The 22,159-nt window shown below is 35.8% G+C and overlaps 2 protein-coding genes across 2 annotated transcripts in view; both read left to right on the top strand.

The window, feature by feature from the left end:
• The window catches only part of LOC131109194 (kinesin-1 heavy chain-like), a 30,443-nt gene extending 22,216 nt beyond the window's left edge, over positions 1 to 8,227 (top strand). Inside the window, exons 19-27 of the mRNA XM_058060912.2 lie at positions 464 to 519; positions 598 to 707; positions 785 to 886; positions 967 to 1,027; positions 2,705 to 2,776; positions 4,008 to 4,112; positions 4,198 to 4,414; positions 6,259 to 6,367; positions 7,959 to 8,227. Coding sequence (XP_057916895.2) covers positions 464 to 519; positions 598 to 707; positions 785 to 886; positions 967 to 1,027; positions 2,705 to 2,776; positions 4,008 to 4,112; positions 4,198 to 4,414; positions 6,259 to 6,367; positions 7,959 to 7,965 — 839 coding nt within the window. The 3' untranslated portion in view covers positions 7,966 to 8,227. The remainder of the gene's footprint in view (positions 1 to 463; positions 520 to 597; positions 708 to 784; positions 887 to 966; positions 1,028 to 2,704; positions 2,777 to 4,007; positions 4,113 to 4,197; positions 4,415 to 6,258; positions 6,368 to 7,958) is intronic.
• An 892-nt stretch (positions 8,228 to 9,119) lies between these two features.
• Positions 9,120 to 21,880, top strand: trdmt1 (tRNA aspartic acid methyltransferase 1). Its single transcript, XM_058060917.2, has 11 exons — positions 9,120 to 9,227; positions 10,029 to 10,138; positions 10,227 to 10,303; positions 11,744 to 11,815; positions 12,009 to 12,074; positions 13,723 to 13,792; positions 16,856 to 16,924; positions 17,684 to 17,976; positions 19,375 to 19,432; positions 20,592 to 20,724; positions 21,482 to 21,880. Exons 1-11 carry the CDS (start codon positions 9,164 to 9,166, stop codon positions 21,583 to 21,585), a joined length of 1,116 nt encoding a protein of 371 aa, XP_057916900.2. The 5' UTR covers positions 9,120 to 9,163; the 3' UTR covers positions 21,586 to 21,880.
• Positions 21,881 to 22,159: the final 279 nt, after the last annotated feature.

Raw genomic sequence — 22,159 nt, 5'->3', positions numbered from 1 at the left:
AGTGTAAAGGTGACTATAGGGGTGTTATTTCATGAATTGAGGGCTCTAATAATGTTAAGAACCATTGTTCCACTGTTGTGGTCGTAACTCCCCCAACTCACATTAGGGAACCCATTTATAAAAACACACATGACATACAACTTAAATGGCTTATTTACTCTTATTGTGTCTATTAAATTGTGTAATATGAATCTAAAGGTGACTATAGGGGTGTTAATATATGTCTAGCGGGCTCTAATAATGTTAAAAATGGTATTTAGAAGGTCATAAACAGGTTTAAAGAATCCTAATTCTTGGAAATTCACTTATCACGGTCAGGTCTGGAACCAATTAAGTGGAATAAACTTAACATCTAAAATCCAGCACTGATCGACTGTCAAGTGGGGTGCACTTGCAAGAAGTGGGCCAGCTTTGTTTCGAAGTGGACAATTTAATGTTGAATAAACATGTTTTCACTCCCGAGGGAACGTCCATGTCATGGAAAAGGAGAATGCGATCCAGCCGGTCAATGAAGTTAAGGTACTCGGTACTACTCTTTCTTCTGTTCTCATATGCTAAACTGTGTGCTAACTATAGGGTTTTTTCCACTCTCCTCAGGAAGCTGTGGAGAAGCAGATCTTATCTCACAGAGAAGCCCATCAGAGGCAACTGAGCAACCTGAGAGACGAGCTGGACAACAAGGAGAAGCTGATCCACGAACTGCAGGAGTAAGACCACCACGTCACCCTCAAAGAAAACCAAAAATTACTCCGATACTCCGTATGTCTTCCTGTCGTATGTGCAGTCTGAACCAAGAGATCATGCTGGAGCAAGAGAGGCTCAGAGTGGAGAACGAGAAGGTCAAAGCAGCCGAACAGGAGAAGAGTCGCCTGCTCCAGGAGCTCACGTAAAACATCTCGAGCTCTCGATCCTGACAATCAGATCAGAGTTGCTTCTGTTCTTACTTTTTTTATATCACTCTCTCAGGCTGCAGCAGGACAAGCAGGAGCAAACCAGGCAGGACCTGAAGGGATTGGAGGACACTTTGGTACGTTATACTCCAAAAACAAGCTGTGGTGCCAATTATTGGACTACATGGTAAAAATCGCATATATACAGTATTTTCTGGACTATAAGTCGCTCCGGAGTATAAGTCACACAAGGCCAAAAATGCCTAATTTGGTAAAGAAAAAAACATACATAAGTTGCACTGGAGTATAAGGAGTATAATTTATTTTACAAACTACTTGACCAAAACAGACATTACGTCATCTTGGAAGGCAAGTTCTACTGATAAAAGAATAGGCTAAGATATGCTAACACAATGCTTATTCAGCTACACAAAAAATAAACATGAACAGAAAAGGTGTCCAGTGTTTATGTAACATAAACAGTTTTTTGGTAATGGTTTAATTTCATTTGAACATGCATCAGATTACAATTGAATGCATCCCATAATCAGTTCACAGTTCCACATGTCCAAAAGGAGTAGGAAGAAGCAGAGCTTATTAAATCCTACCCCTCCATCTGGTACTTTTACAATCAGTAACTGTTACATTTGTTCACTTCCTGCTTTCCTAATATAATTTAAGTTTTTATTTTTTTACTTTTTTATTATTATTTTTTTATTTCATTTTTATTTTTGCTTTTATTTGTGTTTTTGTTCTTGTTTTTGTTTATTTTTAGTTTTAGTTTTAGTTTTTGTCACGTACCAAAGTACGAGGTGATATGAGCATACGATGACATAATGGGTACCATAGTAAGTGTCAATATAGTGATATATACAGCACATCATGACTGGTTCAAGACTCTTCAGCCTTGTATTTAGCATTTTTCATTGTTCACTTCCTGCTTTCCTAATATTATTTTTATTTTTATTTTTATTTTTATTTTTATTTTTATTTTTATTTTTATTTTTATTTTTATTTTTATTTTTATTTTTATTTTTATTTTTATTTTTATTTTTATTTTTATTTTTATTTTTATTTTTATTTTTATTTTTATTTAATTTTTTTTTTTTTAATTTTTTTTTTTTTTTGTCACATATCGAAGTACGAGGTGATATGACCATACAATGACATAATGGGTACCATAGTAACTGTCAATATAGTGATATATATATATATATATATATAGCACATCATGACTGGTTCAACACTCTTCATCCTTGTATTTAGCATTTTTCATTTATAAGTCACTCTGGAGTATGAGTCGCAGGAATTGCCAACCTATGAGAAAAAATGTGAATTATAGTCCGGAAAATACGGTATTAGTGTAAGCATTGTGGGGCACAGTTCCAACTTTTTCTGTTATTTTTGGTTGCATCAACTGTCAGTCCTCTGCATCAATCTCCTGGTATGACTGCTAATCCAAGTTCATCATTTTATAAGACTAATAGATGATTAGAAAAGCCATCTAAAAAATCTAAACTAAAACAAAAATCTCTTACCATGCTGTTAACTACTCCCTTCAGAGAGCAGCACAAACTGGGTCTAACAAGGACAGAAAAACGCTGCACAACTGTGCAAGAAGACAAATATCTGAGAGTGTGTAGTTTAAGACAAAGACGACTCACAGGTGGTAAATAGTACCCGCCCGTCAATCACCAGTGTCAGTATCAACAGTGAAGCGGCGACTTCAGGATGCTGGACTTCATGGCAGGACTACCAAGAAAAAGCCATATGTATGAACACAACTTCAAATTCTCACTATTTGTCTATTCCAGTCCCGTGAGCTACAGACACTTCACAACCTCAGACGTCTTTTCGTCCAAGACCTTGTCGGCCGAGTCAAGAAGGTAAGTGGAAAGAATGCTGATGTTTTTTCAACGGGCTCAGCTCTTCGTCCGATGCAGTAATGTTCTACGCCACTAGTACAAACCCCAACCACAATATAGTGGCGTATATGGTACATTAGGGGCTGCACGATTGTCCATAGGTATGAATGTGAGTGTAAATGATTGTTTGTCTACATTTTTTTAAGTTTTAATATTATGAGAAGCAAACAAAATAATGATTAAAGTTGTCATTTTTGGAAAATTGGGTGCAGAAAAATGTATAATATATATTATGGGAATAAATTATAAATGACAATTATAAAACAGCTGTACTTTTAGGAGAATAAAGTCAAAATATTATGAGGAAAAGGTCACATTCTAACAAAAAAAGTTGTAATTTTACAGGAATAAACTAAAGAATAAAAAATAAAATAACATCATTTTATGGCGCCTCCAAATTGTGCATAGGTATGAATGTGAGTGTGAATGGTTGTTTGTCTATATGTGCCCTGTGATTGGCTGGCCACCAGTCCAGGGTGTACCCCACCTCTCGCCTGAAGACAGCTGGGATAGGCTCCAGCACCCCCCACCACCCTCGTGAGGATAAGCGCTAGAAAATGAATGAGAGGCGGTGTACACCCTGGACTGGTGGCCAGCCAATCACAGAGCACATAAAGACAAACAACCATTCACACTCACATTCATACCTATGGACAATTTGGAGTCGCTAATTAACCTATCACGTTTTTGGAATGTGGGAGGAAACCGGAGTACCTGGAGAAAACCCACACAAGCACAAGGAGAACATGCAAACTCCACACAGAGATGACCGAGGGTGGAATTGAACTTGGGTCTCCTAGATGTGAGGCCTGTGTGCTAACCACTTGTACACCGTGCAGCCAGAATGAGCCTATATTATGTCTTATTTTCTCTTATTAAGACCACTATATTTGGCAAAAATTTGTGTAAAGGTGACTATAGGGGTGTTATTTCATGTATTGAGGGCTCTAATCATGTTAAGAACCATTTTTAGATGGTTTTCTATGCTCTAAATTTATTTATTTTCTACCGCTTAGCCTCACGAGGGTCACGGGGGTTGCTGGAGCCCAAATACATTTACAACTTTTATTATTTTTTTGTCTTGTTTTTTTTGTCTGTCTCTCTGTGAAAACAAAGCTGCCAAAAAGTATGGAGTGTAAATGAGCGGATATGAAAAAAACATTTGCACAAAATCAACATGTCCTTCATCTAGAATGCACAGATGAGCTCAGAGGAAAGAGAAGTCAGCATTGCCCAAAGACGCAAGATCTGCATTCTGGAAAACAACTTGGAGCAGCTTACCAAATCTCACAAACAGGTAAATACGTACATCAGTAGTACAAAAGTCTCCTGTCTTACCTATGTCCAAATAAATTACTAAATTGATGTGTATTTTCACATAGCTGATACAGGAAAATACCGACCTTTGTTCCGAGATCCCCAAAATGGAGAAGCGGCTGCGGACCACAGCCGAACGCGTGATAGCCCTGGAGAACGCTCTGAAGGAGGCCAAGGAGATTGCAGCCCGTGAGCGGCAACAACACCAGCAAGAGGTTGAGCGCATGAAGGACGCCCAAATCAAGCCCAAAAACATGGGAAGGAGGGGCTCTGCTCAGATAGGTAAGTAGAAAAAGACAATATACAGCAGTACTGCTACATTACTGCAGTTTTTCAGACTATTTCATTGTATTTGTAGTATGTGTCAAAGGCCTTAAAGGGCCCCCCGGCGGCATTTAAATATATTACAATCATATGGAAAACACTGACACATACAGTATATCCATTTTGGAAATAACATACTTTTTTGGAATGAATAATACAATACAATCAAACTATGACAAACTACGTTATGGTGCTGGAGCCTATCCCAGCTGTCTTTTGGATTAAAGTTCAAAAGAACTATAGGAAACTTTGCAAACTGCACTGTTGTCATTTTCTCTTAGAGTAACAAACTCCAGACGTGACTTGACTTGACGACAAGTCAGTTGTTACTTTCTTGATTTGACTTAATTTGACTCTACTTGACTTAATTTGACTCGGCTTGACTTGACTTGACTTGACTTGACTCGAATCGACTTGACAAGTCAATTTTGACTTTCTTGACTTGACTCGACTCGACCTGATTCAACTTGACTCGACTTGACAAGTCAGTTTTGACTTTCTTGTCTTGACTCGACCTGACTTAACTTGACTAGACTTGACAAGTCAGTTTTGACTTTCTTGACGTGACTCGACTTGACACGACTTGACTCGACTTGACTCGACAAGTCAGTTTTTACTTTCTTGACTTGACTCGACCTGACTCAACTTGACTCGACTTGACAAGTCAGTTTTGACTTTCTTGACTTGACTCGAATCAACTTGACTCAACTTGAATTGACTTGACAAGTCAGTTTTGACTTTCTTGACTTGACAAGTCAGTTTTGACTTTCTTGACTTGACAAGTCAGTTTTGACTTTCTTGATTCGACTTGACTCAACTTGACTCGACTTGACAAGTCAGTTTTGACTTTCTTGACTTGACTCGAACTGACTCAACTTGAACCGACTTGACAAGTCAGTTTTGACTGTCTTGCATTGACTCGACCCGACTCAACTTGACAAGTCAGTTTTGACTTACTTGACTTGACTTGACTTGACTTGACTTGACTTGACTTGACTTGACTTGACTTGACTCGACTTGACTCGACTTGATGACAAGTCAGTTTTGACTTACTTGGCTTGACTTGAATTTACTTGACTCGAGTTGATGACAAGTCAGTTTTGACTTACTTGACTTGACTTGGTTTGACTTGAATTTAATTGACTCGACTTGATGACAAGTCAGTTTTGACTTACTTGACTTGACTTGGCTCGACTTGAATTTACTTGACTCGACTTGATGACAAGTCAGTTTTGACTTACTTGACTTGACTTGGCTTGACTTGAATTTACTTGACTCGACTTGATGACAAGTCAGTTTTGACTTACTTGACTTGAATTTACTTGACTCGACTTGATGACAAGTCATTTTTGACTTTCTTGCATTGACTCGATCTGACTCAACTTGACTCGACTTGACAAGTCAGTTTTGACTTTTTTGACTTGGCTCGACTTGACTCAACTTCACTCGCCTTGACAAGTCAGTTTTGACTTTCTTGATGACAAGTCAGTTTTGACTTAGAGATAGATGATAGATGGATGGATATTAGATAGATAGTGGATGGGTGGATGGGTGGATGGGTGGATGGGTGGATAGATATTAGATAGATAGATAGATAGATAGATAGTGGATGGATGGATAGATTATTCACAGATCCAGCAGCTTACAGATTTGGAAAACGGGGGCATGCAGGGTTCAAGAAAATAATGGAATGGTACGATGTAAAGTATTTTGTTTACATTTTTGTTTTGAACAAAAAATGAAAGTACTATATACTATATATACTGCATATGACTTATTTAGTCTCTTTGTGTCCATCCCAGCCAAGCCCATTCGACCAGGACAGCTCCCTGGTGCCTCCCTCTTGAACCCTAATGGAAACAGGTCCAACCTCATCCACAACTATGGTGGTATCAAGGAAGATGGTGACAGGCAAGAGTACAATTATATACTTCATCTGTAAAAAAAAATACAGTGGTATGAAAAAGTGTCCCCCCCCTTACTGATTTCACAAAATATTTTAAAATATATTATTAAAGGAGTAAAAAAAATCAAACTCTACATGGCCTTGAGTAAACCAGTGATCACCCCAGTAAAAAAACTTAACTGAGATGAATTGATATCTATCAGTCTGGAAAAGGTTATAAAGCCATTTCTAAAGCTTTGGGACTCCAGCAAACCACAGTGAGAGCCATTATCCATCCATCAATTCATTTTCCTCCGCTTATCCGGGTTCAGGTCGCGGGGGCAGCAGTCTCAGTAGGGAAGCCCAGACTTCCCCGGCCACCTCCTCCAGCTCCACCGGGAGGACACCAAGGCGTTCCCGGCTGGACATGCCCGGAACACCTCACCAGGGAGGAGTCCAGGAGGCCTCCGGACTAGATGCCCAAGCTGACTGAGGATGACTGAGCTCCTCACCCCATTATCCACAAATTGAGATAACATGGAACAGTGGCTGGCCAACAAAAATGACCCCAAGAGTGCAGCGACAACTCATCCAAGAGGTCACAAAAGACCCCACAACAACATCCAAAGACCTGTTCATGACTCTACTATAACACACTGTGCAAAAACGGCCTGCATGGCAGAGTTCCAAGACCAAAACCACTGCAACATTAATGGTTGTCTCCGTCAGATTTTTGAGAACGTAGTCTGTGGTCTGACAAGACAAAAGTTGAATGTACAGTAAAATATGGTGGTGGTAGTGTGATGGTTTGAAACTTGCTGTGATAAATGGAACCAAAAAAATTGTGAAGGAGAATGTCCGACCATCTGTTGGTGACCTCAAACTGAAACCAACTTGGGCTCTGCAGCAGGACAATGATCTTTGGGAAAATACTCTGTGGTCTGATGAGACAAGAATTTAACATTTTGGAAGGTGTGTCCCATTCTATGTGGTGTAAAAGTAACGGCAAATCATACCTACAGTAAAATATAGTGGAGGTAGTGTGATGGTCTGTTTTGCTGCTTCAAGACCCAGAAGACATGCAGTCATAAATGGAACCATAAATTCTACTGAAGGAGAATGTTCTCCCATCTGTTGGTGACCTCAAACTGAAACCAACTTGGGTTCTGCAGCAGGACAATGATCCAAAACACACCAGTAAGTCCACCTCTGAATGCCTGAAGAAAAACACAATGAAGACTTTGGAGTGACCTAGTCCAAGTCCTGATCTGAATCCTATTGAGATGCTGTGGTATGACCTTGAAAATTTGCCTCCAATGTGACTGAATGACAACAATTCTGCAAAGATGAGTGGGCCAAAATTCCTCCACAACGCTGTAAGAGACTCATTGCAAGTTATCACAAACACTTGATTGCAGTTGTTGCTGCTAAGGGTGGCCCCAACCAGTTATTAGGTTTCACACACGGCCATGTTTTTCCTTAATAATCAAATGTTTTTCATTTAAAAACTACATTTTGTGTTCAGTCGTGGCTAACACTTTATCACACCACTGTATGTCATCCCGACAGGACTTTTTCCTTGCTTCCCGTTCATCATTCCATGTCTTTTCTCCACAGCGCTTGAAGTTCAGCTGAGCCAAAGCAAGGAAATAAAGCCTCAGACACATTCATTATTCTGCCTCTTCAATCAAAGTGTACATTGGCGCCGCAATTTATCATCTTTTTAGCTTTTATAAAAAAAAGACTCAAGTTTTGTTATGACATACAGTACACTGTGCTTTGTTATGAATTCAAATGTAACATAACATGAATTTGACAATCACTTTATTGTAGCATGCCATGTGCATTTATTTTGCCATTTGGTGTCAAAAAAAAAAAAAAAAATTTCCACAATGGATTTGCAGATCAGATATTGCATTCATGTATTCCATGATATGGATCAATCTGTCCTGCCCCGTCTGCTTTTCAATGTGCATTATGCAACAATGTTGTTCTAATTACATTAACTTAGAAGCAATATCATTTTTACAGGTTCTCCAGGGTTATCTGCACTGTTCATACAAAAAAAATACAGACAGTTCATAGTAATATCCAGTCACTCTTTCATGGGTTCTGAATTGTATTTATATTAAAATAATATATTTACACTGGAAACTTGTCTTGGTGTTGCCTTAGTTCAAACAAACTAACAACAAATGAATCATTCACTTTTATTACATTGATTTATTGGAGGAAAATAAGGTAATTATTGCAAAATAATCTAAAGCTGAAATTGAAAAAAAAAATTGCCCTAAAAAACTGGTTACAGGTTATAAACAATATAACAATGTAACGCTCAACAACAACAAAAAAAAACATCTTAATGACAATTGCTATAGAAAATAACTAAAAATAAACAACAAACATTCACTTTGTGTCGATCCGATACAGATACTATTTTTGTTATCAATGTGGTCGATCGATCCACCCACCCAAAACAATTATATGGGTCACTCAAACGTGTGTACAGAACAAACTTCAATACTGCTTCCAGTATAATATTTATTATTATTTGTTACCTTGTGGTGTTATTTTCATATTTATTTATTTTCGCCATTAAAAGCAACTAGCGTTAGAGTATAAAGTTAGAGTATAAAATGGTTTATCGTATGCTAAAATGCATGCAGGGTCTTTTTAAATGGCTATACAATGAAAAGTAATTCCGCATGACGTCACTTCCGTTATAGAGTGTGTTTTGGGTTTTTTTTCCCAGTGGTGTTGCCGTAGCATTTCCGGTGCGGATATAATTCCGGTAGCAGATTTGGTCGCTGTAACGAATACAAATGGAAACTCTCCGAGTGCTGGAGCTTTATAGTGGAATTGGTGGGATGCATTATGCTTTAAAACGTAAGTATATTGTTTTTTGAAAGAATTAGATGAACAATGTTTTATATATTATAGTCTAGTAGTTTATAGTCTATAGTTTATAGTCCACTTTAGCTTGCCAGTTATATGCATACACATGCCTACAATCACTACAATTTAAAAGAACGGGTTACAACTTGCTCGAAATTACATTTTTTGAATTAAAAACAATATAATAACACCACCACCGGCTAGCCAATGTTACCAATAGTGGTTTAAAGGAACATATTGTATAAACATAACAATTGTTGTGAATGGCTGTCACTTGCCGCTGTCTACGACAAGCACGTGCGAGGAGCGCGTGCGCACACACAATCTGGAGTCATTTTAAAGCAAAGGTGAGCAAACTACGGCCCGGGGGCCACATGCGGACCACCAAGCGTTTGAATACAGCTCGTCAGAATGTCAACTTTTAACATACAAACTGGCAACATGATGTTGGATGTCTTATTTAGTAAAAAAAAAAAAACTAAACAAACAATAACAACAAAACTGTAAAATTAAATTACATAGTTTGATGTGGTCTGATGTTTAAAGTGCTCCTGAAAGAAATGGACATGAGAACATACAGTTGATAGTATAACACTTTTACAGATAATATTAGACAAATAATTCAAGGAAAATTATAAGCATAATAGTCATATATATGTTCTGGCCCCCCTGGACAATTTTGTTAACTCAGTGCGGCCCACAAGTCAAAGTATTTGTGTGTGGTTATGATAGGCTATACATTCAAATATGCTAGTAGCTAAACTTTGCCAAATTGCTGTTTTCCTTTTCCAGAGACTGGCATATCGGCTGATGTAGTGGCGGCCATAGACATAAACACAACTGCTAATCAGATCTACAAGCACAATTTCCCAGATACACCACTCTGGAATAGAACCATTGAGGTGGGCAACAATCAGAGGATGAGGAATACAGTTATGGAATATCTTGCTAATATATGTATGAAAACCTGACTATTTCCTTTTCGGCTAGGGTATACCACTTGATGAGTTGAATGGATTGTGCTTTGATGTGATTTTGATGAGTCCTCCATGTCAGCCTTTTACCAGGTATGTGCTGGCATACATTGCCTTGTAATTTGCCTTGAACATGAAAACATACCATGGAAGGGTATGACTTCAAGAATGCTAACATGCGAACGTTAGCATGATAACACCGAGCATAATAGCACTAAATGTTTGTACAAGTGGTTACCTCTGAAAATGCCAAAAAATGTATAATTATGTAAGCTAGCATTAGCTAATGTATGCTAACGTTAGCATGCTAACACCAAGCATAATAGCACTAAATGTTTGTACAAGTGGTTACCTCTGAAAATGCCAAAAAATATATAATTATGTAAGCTAGCATTAGCTAATGGATGCTAACGTTAGCATGCTAACACCAAGCATAATAACGCTAAATGTTTGTACAAGTGGTTACCTCTGAAAATGCCAAAAAATATATAATTATGTAAGCTAGCATTAGCTAATGGATGCTAACGTTAGCATGCTAACACCAAGCATAATAACGGTAAATGTTTGTACAAGTGGTTACCTCTGAAAATGCCAAAAAATATATAATTATGTAAGCTAGCATTAGCTAATGGATGCTAACGTTAGCATGCTAACACCAAGCATAATAACGCTAAATGTTTGTAGAAGTGGTTACCTCTGAAAATGCCACAAAATATATAATTATGTAAGGTAACATTAGCTAATGTATGCTAACGTTAGCATGCTAACACCAAGCATAATAGCGCTAAATGTTTGTAGAAGTGGTTACCTCTGAAAATGCCACAAAATATATAATTATGTAAGCTAGCATTAGCTAATGTATGCTAACGTTAGCATGCTAACACCAAGCATAATAACGGTAAATGTTTGTACAAGTGGTTACCTCTGAAAATGCCACAAAATATATAATTATGTAAGCTAGCATTAGCTAATGTATGCTAACGTTAGCATGCTAACACCAAGAATAATAGCACTAAATGTTTGTAAAAGTGGTTACCTCTGAAAATGCCAAAAAATGTATAATTATGTAAGCTAGCATTAGCTAATGTTTGCTAACATTAGCATGCTAACACCAAGCATAATACCACTAAATGTTTGTAGAAGTGGTTTCCTCTGAAAATGCTCCAAAAATATATAATTATGTAAGCTAGCATTAGCTAATGTATGCTAACGTTAGCATGCTAACACCAAGCATAATAGCACTAAATGTTTGTAGAAGTGGTTACCTCTGAAAATGCCACAAAATATATAATTATGTAAGCTAGCATTAGCTAATGTAAGCTAATGTAAACGTTAGCATGCTAACACCTAGCTTGATAGCGCTAAATATCTGCTCAAGTTCATATTCATGAAAATCGCCAAAATGCTTGTATGTTAATGCTCAGCAATGCTAACACATGCTAACACATAGCATAGTAGTGTCTACCGTTGAGAATGGCCAAAAATGCTACTATGCTAATGTTATTATAATTTATAATGTATTTCTCTCTGTAGGTTGGGACTCCAACGTGACATCACTGATCCCAGAACTAAGAGCTTCCTCTACATTCTTGATCTCCTGCCGAGGTTTTTTTTTCCCGTTTTGTTTCCATTCTTCTGTTTTCTATGCAGCTTATCCTCACTAGGCTTGCGGGTATGCTGGAGCCTATCCCAGCTGCCAGGGCACATACTATAACCATTCACACTCGCTTGCTTGGTGCCTTACTTGTATACAAAATATAGAATAGTGTTAACATGAATATGGCTTTGTTGTTGTCAGGCTGAGCCAGCTTCCTCGATTCATCCTGCTAGAAAATGTTAAAGGATTTGAGAGCTCCTCTGCCAGGTAATCAACATTATTTTATATTGCAAACTTTTTCTCCTAAATTTACCACTTTATTCTTGTAATGTTATGACTTTTTTTTCTTGTAAATGTACGACTTTATTCGCGTAATAGTCAGATTTTGTTCTCGTAAATGTATGATTTTATTCTTGTAATATTACGAATTTTTTTCATAAATTGATGACTTCATTCTTGTAATATTATGATTCTTTTTCTTCATAAACCTACAACTTTTTTCTCATAAATATATGACTTTATCCTCGTAATATGACTTTTTTCTCATATCTACAACTTTTTTCTCGGAAATGTATGACTTTATTCTCGTAGTATTAATACTTTGTTCTCCTAAGTGTACGACTTTATTCTTGTAATATTACAACTTTTTTTTCATAAATAGATTACTTTTTTGGAATATTATGACTATTTTCCTCATAAAAAACAACTTTTTTCTCGTAAATGTACGACTTTATTCTCATAATATTAAGACTTTTTTGTCATATGTACAACTTTTTTCTCGTAAATGTATGACTTTATTCTCTTAGTATTAAGACTTTTTTCTCATAAATGTACGACTTTATTCTTGTAATATTACAATTTTTTTTCATAAATTGATGACTTCATTCTTGTAATATTATGACTATTTTTCCTCAAACATACAACTTTTTTCTCGTAAATGTACGACTTTATTCTCGGAAATGTACGACTTTATTCTCGTAGTATTAATACTTTGTTCTCCTAAGTGTACGACTTTATTCTTGTAATATTACAACTTTTTTTTCATAAATTGATGACTTTTTTTTAGTATTATGACTATTTTCCTCATAAAAATAAAACTTTTTTTTGTAAATGTACGACTTTCTTCTCGTAATATTAAGACTTTTTTGTCATATGTACAACTTTTTTCTCTGAAATGTACGACTTTATTCTTGTAATATTACAAATTTTTTCATAAATTGATGACTTCATTTTTGTAATATTATGACTATTTTTCCTCATAAACATACAACTTTTTTCTTGTAAATGTACGACTTTCTTCTCGTAATATTAAGACTTTTTTTGTCATATGTACAACTGTTTTCTCGGAAATGTACGACTTTATTCTCTTGGTATTAGGACTTTTTTCTCGGAAATGTACGACTTTATTCTTGTAATATTACAATTTTTTTTCATAAATTGATGACTTCATTCTTGTAATATTATGACTATTTTTCCTCATAAACCTACAACTTTTTTCTTCTCCTAAATGTATGACTTTATTCTCGTAATATTATGACTTTTTTCTCATATGTACAACTTTTTTCTCCGAAATGCACGACTTTATTCTCGTAGTATTAAGACTTTTTTCTCGTTAATGTACGACTTTAGTTTTGTAATATTACAACTTCTTTTTCTTAAATTCATGACTTTATTCTTGGAATATTATGACTATTTTTCCTCATAAACCAACAACTTTTTTCTCGTAAATGTACGACTTTATTCTCGTAATATTAAGACTTTTCTTCTCGTAAATGTATGACTTTATTCTTGTAATATTATGACTTTTTTCATAAATTTATGACTTTATTCTTGTAATTTTAAGACTTTGTCTCACAAATGTATGCAAATGGAGCTGATGGAGATCCTTCTGACATGATTTTCTGATTTTTTGCAGGCAATGTTTAGTGGAAACGTTAACCAAATGCGGCTACACATACCAGGAGGTCATGGTCTCGCCCACAAGTGTAAGAACATCACTTCTTCTTGTCATTTACAATTGAGAGGCGGGGTACACCCTGGACTGGTCGCCAGCCAATCACAGGGCACATATAGACAAACAACCATTCACACTCACATTCATACCTATGGACAATTTGTCGCTAATTAACCTAGCATGTTTTTTGGAGGAGAAAACCCACCCATGCACGGGGAGGACGTGCAAACTCCACACAGAGATGCTCAAGCGGAGAATTGAACCCAGGTCTTCCCGATCTCCTGACTGTGTTGCCACCATGATAACCAACTCAAGTCCTGGTCTACCTAGTTCTTTTTATGTCATAATTATGACATTATTTCTTAATTATGACTTATTTCTCACAATGATGACTTCCCTGTCTTGTAATTATGACTTTTTATTCCCTAATTATGACTTTCTTGTATCATAATTGTGACTTTGGAGCTCATAATGTTTGACTTTATCTTGCAATTATGACTTTCATGTCATAATTGTGATTTTTTTTAGCTCATAATTTGACTATTTGTCTTGCAATTATGGCTTTTTAGCTCATAATTATGACTTTATCTTGGAATTATGACTTTTTTTCTCATGATGATGATTTCCCTGTCTTGTAATTATGACTTTTTATTTTGTAATTTTGACTTTTTATTCCCTAATTATGACTTTCTCATATCATAATTGTGACTTTGGAGCTCATAATTTTTTACTTTTTATCTTGCAATTATGACTATCTCGTAATTATGACTATATCTTGTAGTTATGACTTTTTTTCTCATAATGATGACTTCCCTGTCTTGTAATTATGACTTTTTATTCCTTAATTATGACTTTCTTATATCATGATTGTGACTTTGGAGCTCATAATTTTTTACTTTTTATTTTGCAATTATGTCTTATCTCGTAATTGTGATTTTTTTAGCTCATAATTTAACTATTTATCTTGCAATTATAACTTTTTATCTCATAATTGTGATTTTTTAAGCTCATAATTTGACTATCTTGCATTTATAACTTTTTATCTCAGAATTATGACTATTTTGTAATTATGACTTGTTTCTCATAATGGTGACTTTTTATCTTGTAATTTTGGCTTTTTATTCCCTAATTTATGACTTTATATCAAGTTATGACTTATATCATAATTGTGACTTTGGAGCTCATAATTTTTGACTTTATCTTGCAATTATGACTTTTTTATTTCACTTTTTGTCTCATAATGGCTAATAATTTAGACTTGTTATCATCAAATTTTGACTTTATTTTGTAATTATGACTTTTTATCAAGTAATTATGACTTTTTAATCTTCTAATTTAGACTTTTCATCTCATGGTTCTGACTTTCCATTGGGATATATTTTTTTTTTAATGAATGGCAAAATTTTCAGGTTTATTTCAACTCCATTGTGGATGTTCATGGATGTAAATTATGGATGTACAGTGAAGAAAATAAGTATTTGAACACCCTGCTATTTTGCTATTTCTCCCACTTAGAAATCATGGAGGGGTCTGAAATTTTCATCGTAGGTGCATGTCCACTGTGAGAGAGATAAACTAAAAAGAAAAATCCAGAAATCACAATGCATGATTTTTTAACAATTTATTTGTGTGATACAGCTGCTAATAAGTATTTGAACACCTGAGAAAATGAATGTTAATATTTGGTACAGTAGCCTTTGTTTGCTATTACAGAGGTCAAACGTTTCCTGTAGTTTTTCACCAGGTTTGCACACACTGCAGGAGGGATCTTGGCCCACTCCTCCACACAGATCTTCTCTAGATCAGTCAGGTTTCTGGGCTGTCGCTGAGAAACACGGAGTTTGAGCTCCCTCCAAAGATTTTCGATTGGGTTCAGGTCTGGAGACTGGCTGGGCCATGCTAGAACCTTGATATGCTTCTTACGGAGCCACTCCTTGGTTTTCCTGGCTGTGTGCTTCGGGTCGTTGTCGTGTTGGAAGACCCAGCCACGACCCATCTTCAATGCTCTGACAGAGGGAAGGAGGTTGTTCCCCAAAATCTCACAATACACGGCCCCAGTCATCCTCTCTTTAATGCAGTGCACTCGTCCTGTCCCATGTGCAGAAAAACACCCCCAAAGCATGATGCTACCACCCCCATGCTTCACAGTAGGGATGGTGTTCTTCGGATTGTACTCTTCATTCTTCTTCCTCCAAACACGCTTATTGGAATTATGACCAAAAAGTTCTATTTTGGTCTCATCTGACCATAAAACTTTCTCCCATGACTCCTCTGTATCATCCAAATGGTCATATGCAAACTTAAGACGGGCCTTGACATGTGCTGGTTTAAGCAGGGGAACCTTTCGTGCCATGCATGATTTCACATCATGACGTCTTAGTGTATTACCTACAGTAACCTTGGAAACGGTGGTCCCAGCTCTTTTCAGGTCATTGACCAAGTCCTGTCGTGTAGTTCTGGGCTGATTCCTCACCTTTCTTAGAATCATTGAGACCCCACGAGGTGATATCTTGCATGGGGCTCCACTCCGATTGAGATTGACCGTCATGTTTAGCTTCTTCCATTTTCTAATGATAGCTCCAACAGTGGACCTTTTTTCACCAAGCTGCTTGGTAATTGCTCCGTAGCCCTTTCCAGCCTTGTGGAGGTGTACAATTTTGTCTCTGGTGTCTTTGGACAGCTCTTTGGTCTTCGCCATGTTACAAGTTAAAGTCTTACTGATTGTATGGGGTGGACAGGTGTCTTTATGCAGCTAACGACCTCAAACAGGTGCATCTGATTCAGGATGATACATGGAGTGCAGGTGGACTTCTAATGGGCAGACTAACAGGTCTTTCAGGGTCAGAATTCTAGATGATACACAGGTGTTCAAATACTTATTTGCAGCTGTATCACACAAATAAATTGTTAAAAAATCATGCATTGTGATTTCTGGATTTTTCTTTTTAGTTTATCTCTCTCACAGTGGACATGCACCTACGATGAAAATTTCAGACCCCTCCATGATTTCTAAGTGGGAGAAATAGCAAAATAGCAGGGTGTTCAAATACTTATTTTCTTCACTGTAAAACTCCTGCTATCTTTATGCATTCAGGTTGGGATCCCAAATTCAAGACTGCGTTACTTCCTGATGGCAAAGCTTTCTACCCTGGCACACTCTAAGGTGAGAGCGTATGTATGATAGTTATTAATATTATTGTTATGTCCCAGCAGGGGAAACGGGGATGGAAATTATTTGGTATTCACAAAAGCACATGAGATGAGCTTAAAGATGCTAAGGGTCCATTTAGAACGAGAGCCACGTTTTTATTACCGTGGATTGTCGCTCGGACCTTGTACCATCTAGCTAACAAACCTCACCTTTGCCCTTTCACACCTGGCAAAGGTGCGCTAACTACAGTATTAAACTGTAGTAGATGTTTGTGTACTAGAATCATATTGTATGGCCTCATCTTGTCATATATTTGTAATTGTAATGGTTGAATTTCATTTGAACATGCATCAGATTACAATTGAATGCATCACATAATCAGTTCACAGTTCCACATGTCCAAAAGGAGTAGGAAGAAGCAAAGCTTATTAAATCCTACCCCTCCATCTGGTACTTTTACAATCAGTAACTGTTACATTTGTTCACTTCCTGCTTTCCTAATATAATTTAAATATTTTTATTTTTATTTTTATTTTTATTTTTATTTTTATTTTTATTTTTATTTTTATTTTTATTTTTATTTTTATTTTTATTTTTATTTTTATTTTTATTTTTATTTTTATTTTTATTTTTTGTCACATACCGAAGTACGAGTTGATATGACCATACAAAGACATAATGGGTACCATAGTAACTGTCAATATAGTGATCAGTAACTGTTACATTTGTTCACTTCCTGCTTTCCATAATACAGTTATATTTGTGTCATAGAAGTCCTTCCAGCCCTCCGAAGAGCCTCCAAGTCGTCTGAGTCCAGTTGACTCCCTGACAGAAGAAAACCCCAGCCCAGGTTTCTTGTATAAACTGGAGACGACAACTGAGGTTCTGAGGAAGGTGAATCAGAATATGGATTTATCTGTCAGGCAAATTCAGGATTTCCTGGAACCAGAGGAGAACGTGGATATTGAGCAGTACCTCGTTCCTCACAAAACATTGTTGCGTTATGCTCTGATCTTGGATATTGTCACGCCCGTCTGCCGGAGGTCCGTCTGCTTTACTAAAGGGTGAGTACGCTACTTTAGTCTCATTTGGGCTAACATTTTATTTTACTCACTTTAAATCGCAACTTACTGTATGTCTTTCTCATCTGCCGTGCTGATCTTTTTTCTAGCTTTTAGCTACCAGGGGTGTCCAATGTGCGGCCTAGGGGCCACTTACTGTACTTACTGTACAGCTGTTTTTTATCGGCCCACAGCACATTCGAAAAATATAATTTCACATAGTTTAATAAACAACAAAAGTAAAAAATCAGCAGTAATTTTAACAAAAGGTCTTAATTTTACTTGGTCTTAATATTATTAAAAAATATAAGAAATCTAAGAAAAATAACTAAGTTAAATTATTAATAGATAAATTAATTAAATTAAATATTCAACAGAAAATAATTTTTTAATAAACAACACAAATTTTAAACTCTGTGTTTTTAACAAAATCTTAATTTTAAATCTTTAATATAATATTATACAAAATAATATAATATTATATAAAACATTATTAGAAATATATAAGAAAAGAAATAACTACATAAAAATATAATAAATATAGAATATAAATATATAATATAATATAAATATAATATAAATATATAATATTAAACAATTTTTTAAAATAAGAAACAGCAAAAATAGAAAAATCAGCAGCAATTTGCAGTTTTAATTTTATAAGAAATATATAAGAATAAGAAAATACGATATAAAATTAATATTAAAATATAAAATTAATGTATTAAAGACATTTTTCAGGTATAATATGAAAAACAAAACAATTAATAAAATTGTAATTTTTGGAACGTGAAAAAGTTATGTCACAAGAACAGTGTCAAAATATTATGGGAATAAAGTCATATGGGAAAAATGTACAAGAAGAAAGTTGAAAGAATTGGAACATAAAAAAACTGCAGAAATTGGATTACATTCTTTTTTTACTAGAATGTCCAAATATTGAGAGGGAAAAAAAGTCCTCATTTTATGAAAATGAACTTGTAATATGATAAAAAAATAGTAATATTATTAATATTATAATTAATATTATAATTATTATAATTATAAATATTGTAATTATTAATATGAGAAATCAACAAAACCAAAGAATAGAGTTGGAACTTTTGGTCAAAGAGTCATAATGTTACCGGGATAAAGTCAAAATATTGTAATATATACTAAAATCATAATTACCAGAAGAAAATTTGCTAGAAGAGCATTTTTAATACCTTTTCTCACAAAGCTGATATGCATTTTTTATTTTGGAACTACTTTTATATGAACCTCTTAGCATATACAGTACTTGCTTTACACAATATCAAAGCGGCCTTTGCATACTTTCATTTTTCAAGTATGATTTTTCCAAAGCCACGGGGTACCTGAGATGATGAGAAGATTCTTTATTGTTGTTGTTATTAAAAGGTATGGGCGCTATGTGGAAGGTACCGGCTCCGTGCTCCAGAGCTGCATGGAAACGGAGGTAGGTTTGGAATTGTTGGATCTGGTCAACCACTGGACAAACAAATATAAATAACAATAATAATAATAAAAATAAGCAGAAAATCTTTTTAACCAGTTGTACCATATATTTGAACATATTAATTACAAACTATGAACTGGTTCACACATTTTAAATCAACTTAGAAGTCTTTTTCACCCAAAGACATAACAAGGCTAAATGCATCCATTTATAGTATTTTTATGTTCTACTGAATGAATAAATGAATGAATTTGACTGTCAACATTGGAGGGTTTAACTATGCAAGCTCAACAAAAAGTGATCAGAAGCTGGATTTCTCTTTTTTTTTTTTTTTTTTTTTTTTTTTTTTTTTTTTTTTAGTTGGGAACTGATATTTCCCTGAAACTTCCCAGGATTAACATTCATTCATTCATTTTCTACCGCTTTTCCTCCCGCTTTTCGGGGTCTTCGGGCGAGAGGCAGGGTACACCCTGGTCACCAGCCAATCACAGGGCACATATAGACAAACAACCATTCACACTCACATTCATACCTATGGACAATTTGGAGTGGCTAATTAACCTAGCATGTTTTTGAAATGTGGGAGGAAACCGGAGTACCCGGATAAAAACCCCCACGAGAACATGCAAACTCCACACAGAGATGGACGAATGTGGAATCGAACTCGGGTCTCATAGCTGTGAGGCATGCGTGCTAACCACTGGACGGTGTCCATCGATCTATCCATCCATTAATTTTCTCACGCTTATCCTTACGAGGGTCACGAGGGGTGCTGGAGCCTATCCCAGCTGTCTTCGGGTGAGATGCGGGATACACCCTGGACTGGTGGCCAGCCAATCACAGGGCACATATAGACAAACAACCATTCACACTCACATTCATACCTATGGACAATTTGGAGTCGCTAATTAACCTAGCATGTTTTTGGAATGTGGGAGGAAACCGGAATACCCGGAGAAAACCCACGCATGCACGGGGAGAACATGCAACCTCCAAGAGATGGCCAAGGGTGGAATCGAACCCTGTGTTTTTTTTTAGTTGGGAACTGATATTTCCCTGAAACTTCCCAGGATTAACATTTTCTTCAAAATGTCCTCACAACACGTCACTGCGATCCACACATATCCACTCTGACCCCCTCATTTCCTTTTGTGTGTAGATGGAGAGTGTGTTTAAGCATGTGGACCAGTGCTCCAAAGACGACGACAAACTCCAGCAGCTACTAAAATTGAAGCTACGCTACTTTACTCCCAGAGAAGTAGCCAACCTAATGGGTTTCCCCAAAAGTTTCTGTAAGTTCTGTAAGGTCTCTAATACTCATTCTAATAGTTAATAGTTCTCTAATATGCTTATTTTCTATTATTATGTCTACTATATTGGGTAATACAAGTGGAAATGTGACTACAGGGGTGTTATTTCATGTATACAGGTCTCTAATATTTATTCTAATAGTTAATAGTTCTCTAATAGGCTTATTTTCTATTATTATGTCTACTATATTGGTAATACAAGTGGAAACATGACTATATGGGTGCTATTTCATGTATACAGATCTCTAATAGTTATTCTAATAGTTAATAGTTCTCTAATAGGCTTATTTTCTATTATTATGTCTACTATATTGGGTAATACAAGTGGAAACATGACTATAGGGGTGCTATTTCATATATACAGGTCTCTAATAGTTATTCTAATAGTTCTCTAATAGGCTTATTTTCTATTATTATGTCTGCTATATTGGGTAATACAAGCGGAAATGTGACTATAGGGGTGCTATTTCATGTATACAGGTCTCTAATAGTTATTCTAATAGTTAATAGTTCTTTAATAGGCTTATGTTCGATTATTATGTCTACTATGTTGGGTAATACAAGTGGAAATGTGACTATAGGGGTGCTATTTCATGTATACAGGTCTCTAATAGTGGTAAAAAATGCATTTAGAAGGTTGTAAAACCTTTTTCTATGCTCCCAACTATAAATTATTTGAGATTTGTGTAATATGTCATCACATGGCTGTAATTTTTTTTTATTATTGTCTCCCTTTTAGCCTTTCCTGCACAGATCCCCATCAAGCAGCGTTACAAAGTCCTGGGAAACAGCCTCAATGTTGTGGTGGTGGCTTCATTGCTCCAAGAACTCATCTCTTCTTAGCAGTTTTGTACCTGTGGATATTTTTATTACCTAATGCTGCTGCCAAACATTCCCAATTTCTTTCGAATCTGGGCTAATGTTCCAAAATAACAATACATGTGAAAATGAAAATAACCCTATTTTGGGGGATTTTTTTTTTTATGTGACTTTGCAATTGTTTGATATCATAATCAAGCCATTATGTTGTACAGGAGATGCCATTGGTCAGTGAAAAGGAATCTTGCATAAGGTCATTTGAGTGTATAAACTGTATATATTTAATACTATATTTATAATTTGGAGTCTGTATGTATTAAATATATAGAAACAATGGATGGGAAAACGCAGGGCTGGTCCCCAAAGCAGGGCATTTTTTTTCATATTCCAACAGGCAACCACCGAATGAACGTCAATAGAGGGAACTTCTATTTGGCGCCAACACATTCGCGCCCAAACCACAAACCACGCCCCAACCTAACAACAGAATGGGTGAGTCATGCCCTCTAGTGTCCACTGCAATATTTTATTTAATACGGTATGTATGTATATTTTATTATTTTTTAAACATAAAAATACAACTTTAAAAGTTATTGGG

This window comes from Doryrhamphus excisus, linkage group LG5 (assembly GCF_037039965.1).
Source record: "Doryrhamphus excisus strain RoL-2023G ecotype Guam linkage group LG5, RoL_Dexc_Guam_v1.1, whole genome shotgun sequence".
NCBI lineage: Eukaryota > Metazoa > Chordata > Actinopteri > Syngnathiformes > Syngnathidae > Doryrhamphus > Doryrhamphus excisus.
This window is presented reverse-complemented; position numbering and strand designations above follow the sequence as displayed.

Excerpts from the sequence above, each read along its gene's own strand:
- trdmt1 (XM_058060917.2), top strand. The coding sequence starts at position 9,164 with ATGGAAACTCTCCGAGTGCTGGAGCTTTATAGTGGAATTGGTGGGATG. Across the intron at positions 10,139-10,226 it reads TCTGGAATAGAACCATTGAG|GGTATACCACTTGATGAGTT; the intron begins GTGGGCAACAAT and ends CTTTTCGGCTAG. Across the intron at positions 12,075-13,722 it reads TTTGAGAGCTCCTCTGCCAG|GCAATGTTTAGTGGAAACGT; the intron begins GTAATCAACATT and ends GATTTTTTGCAG.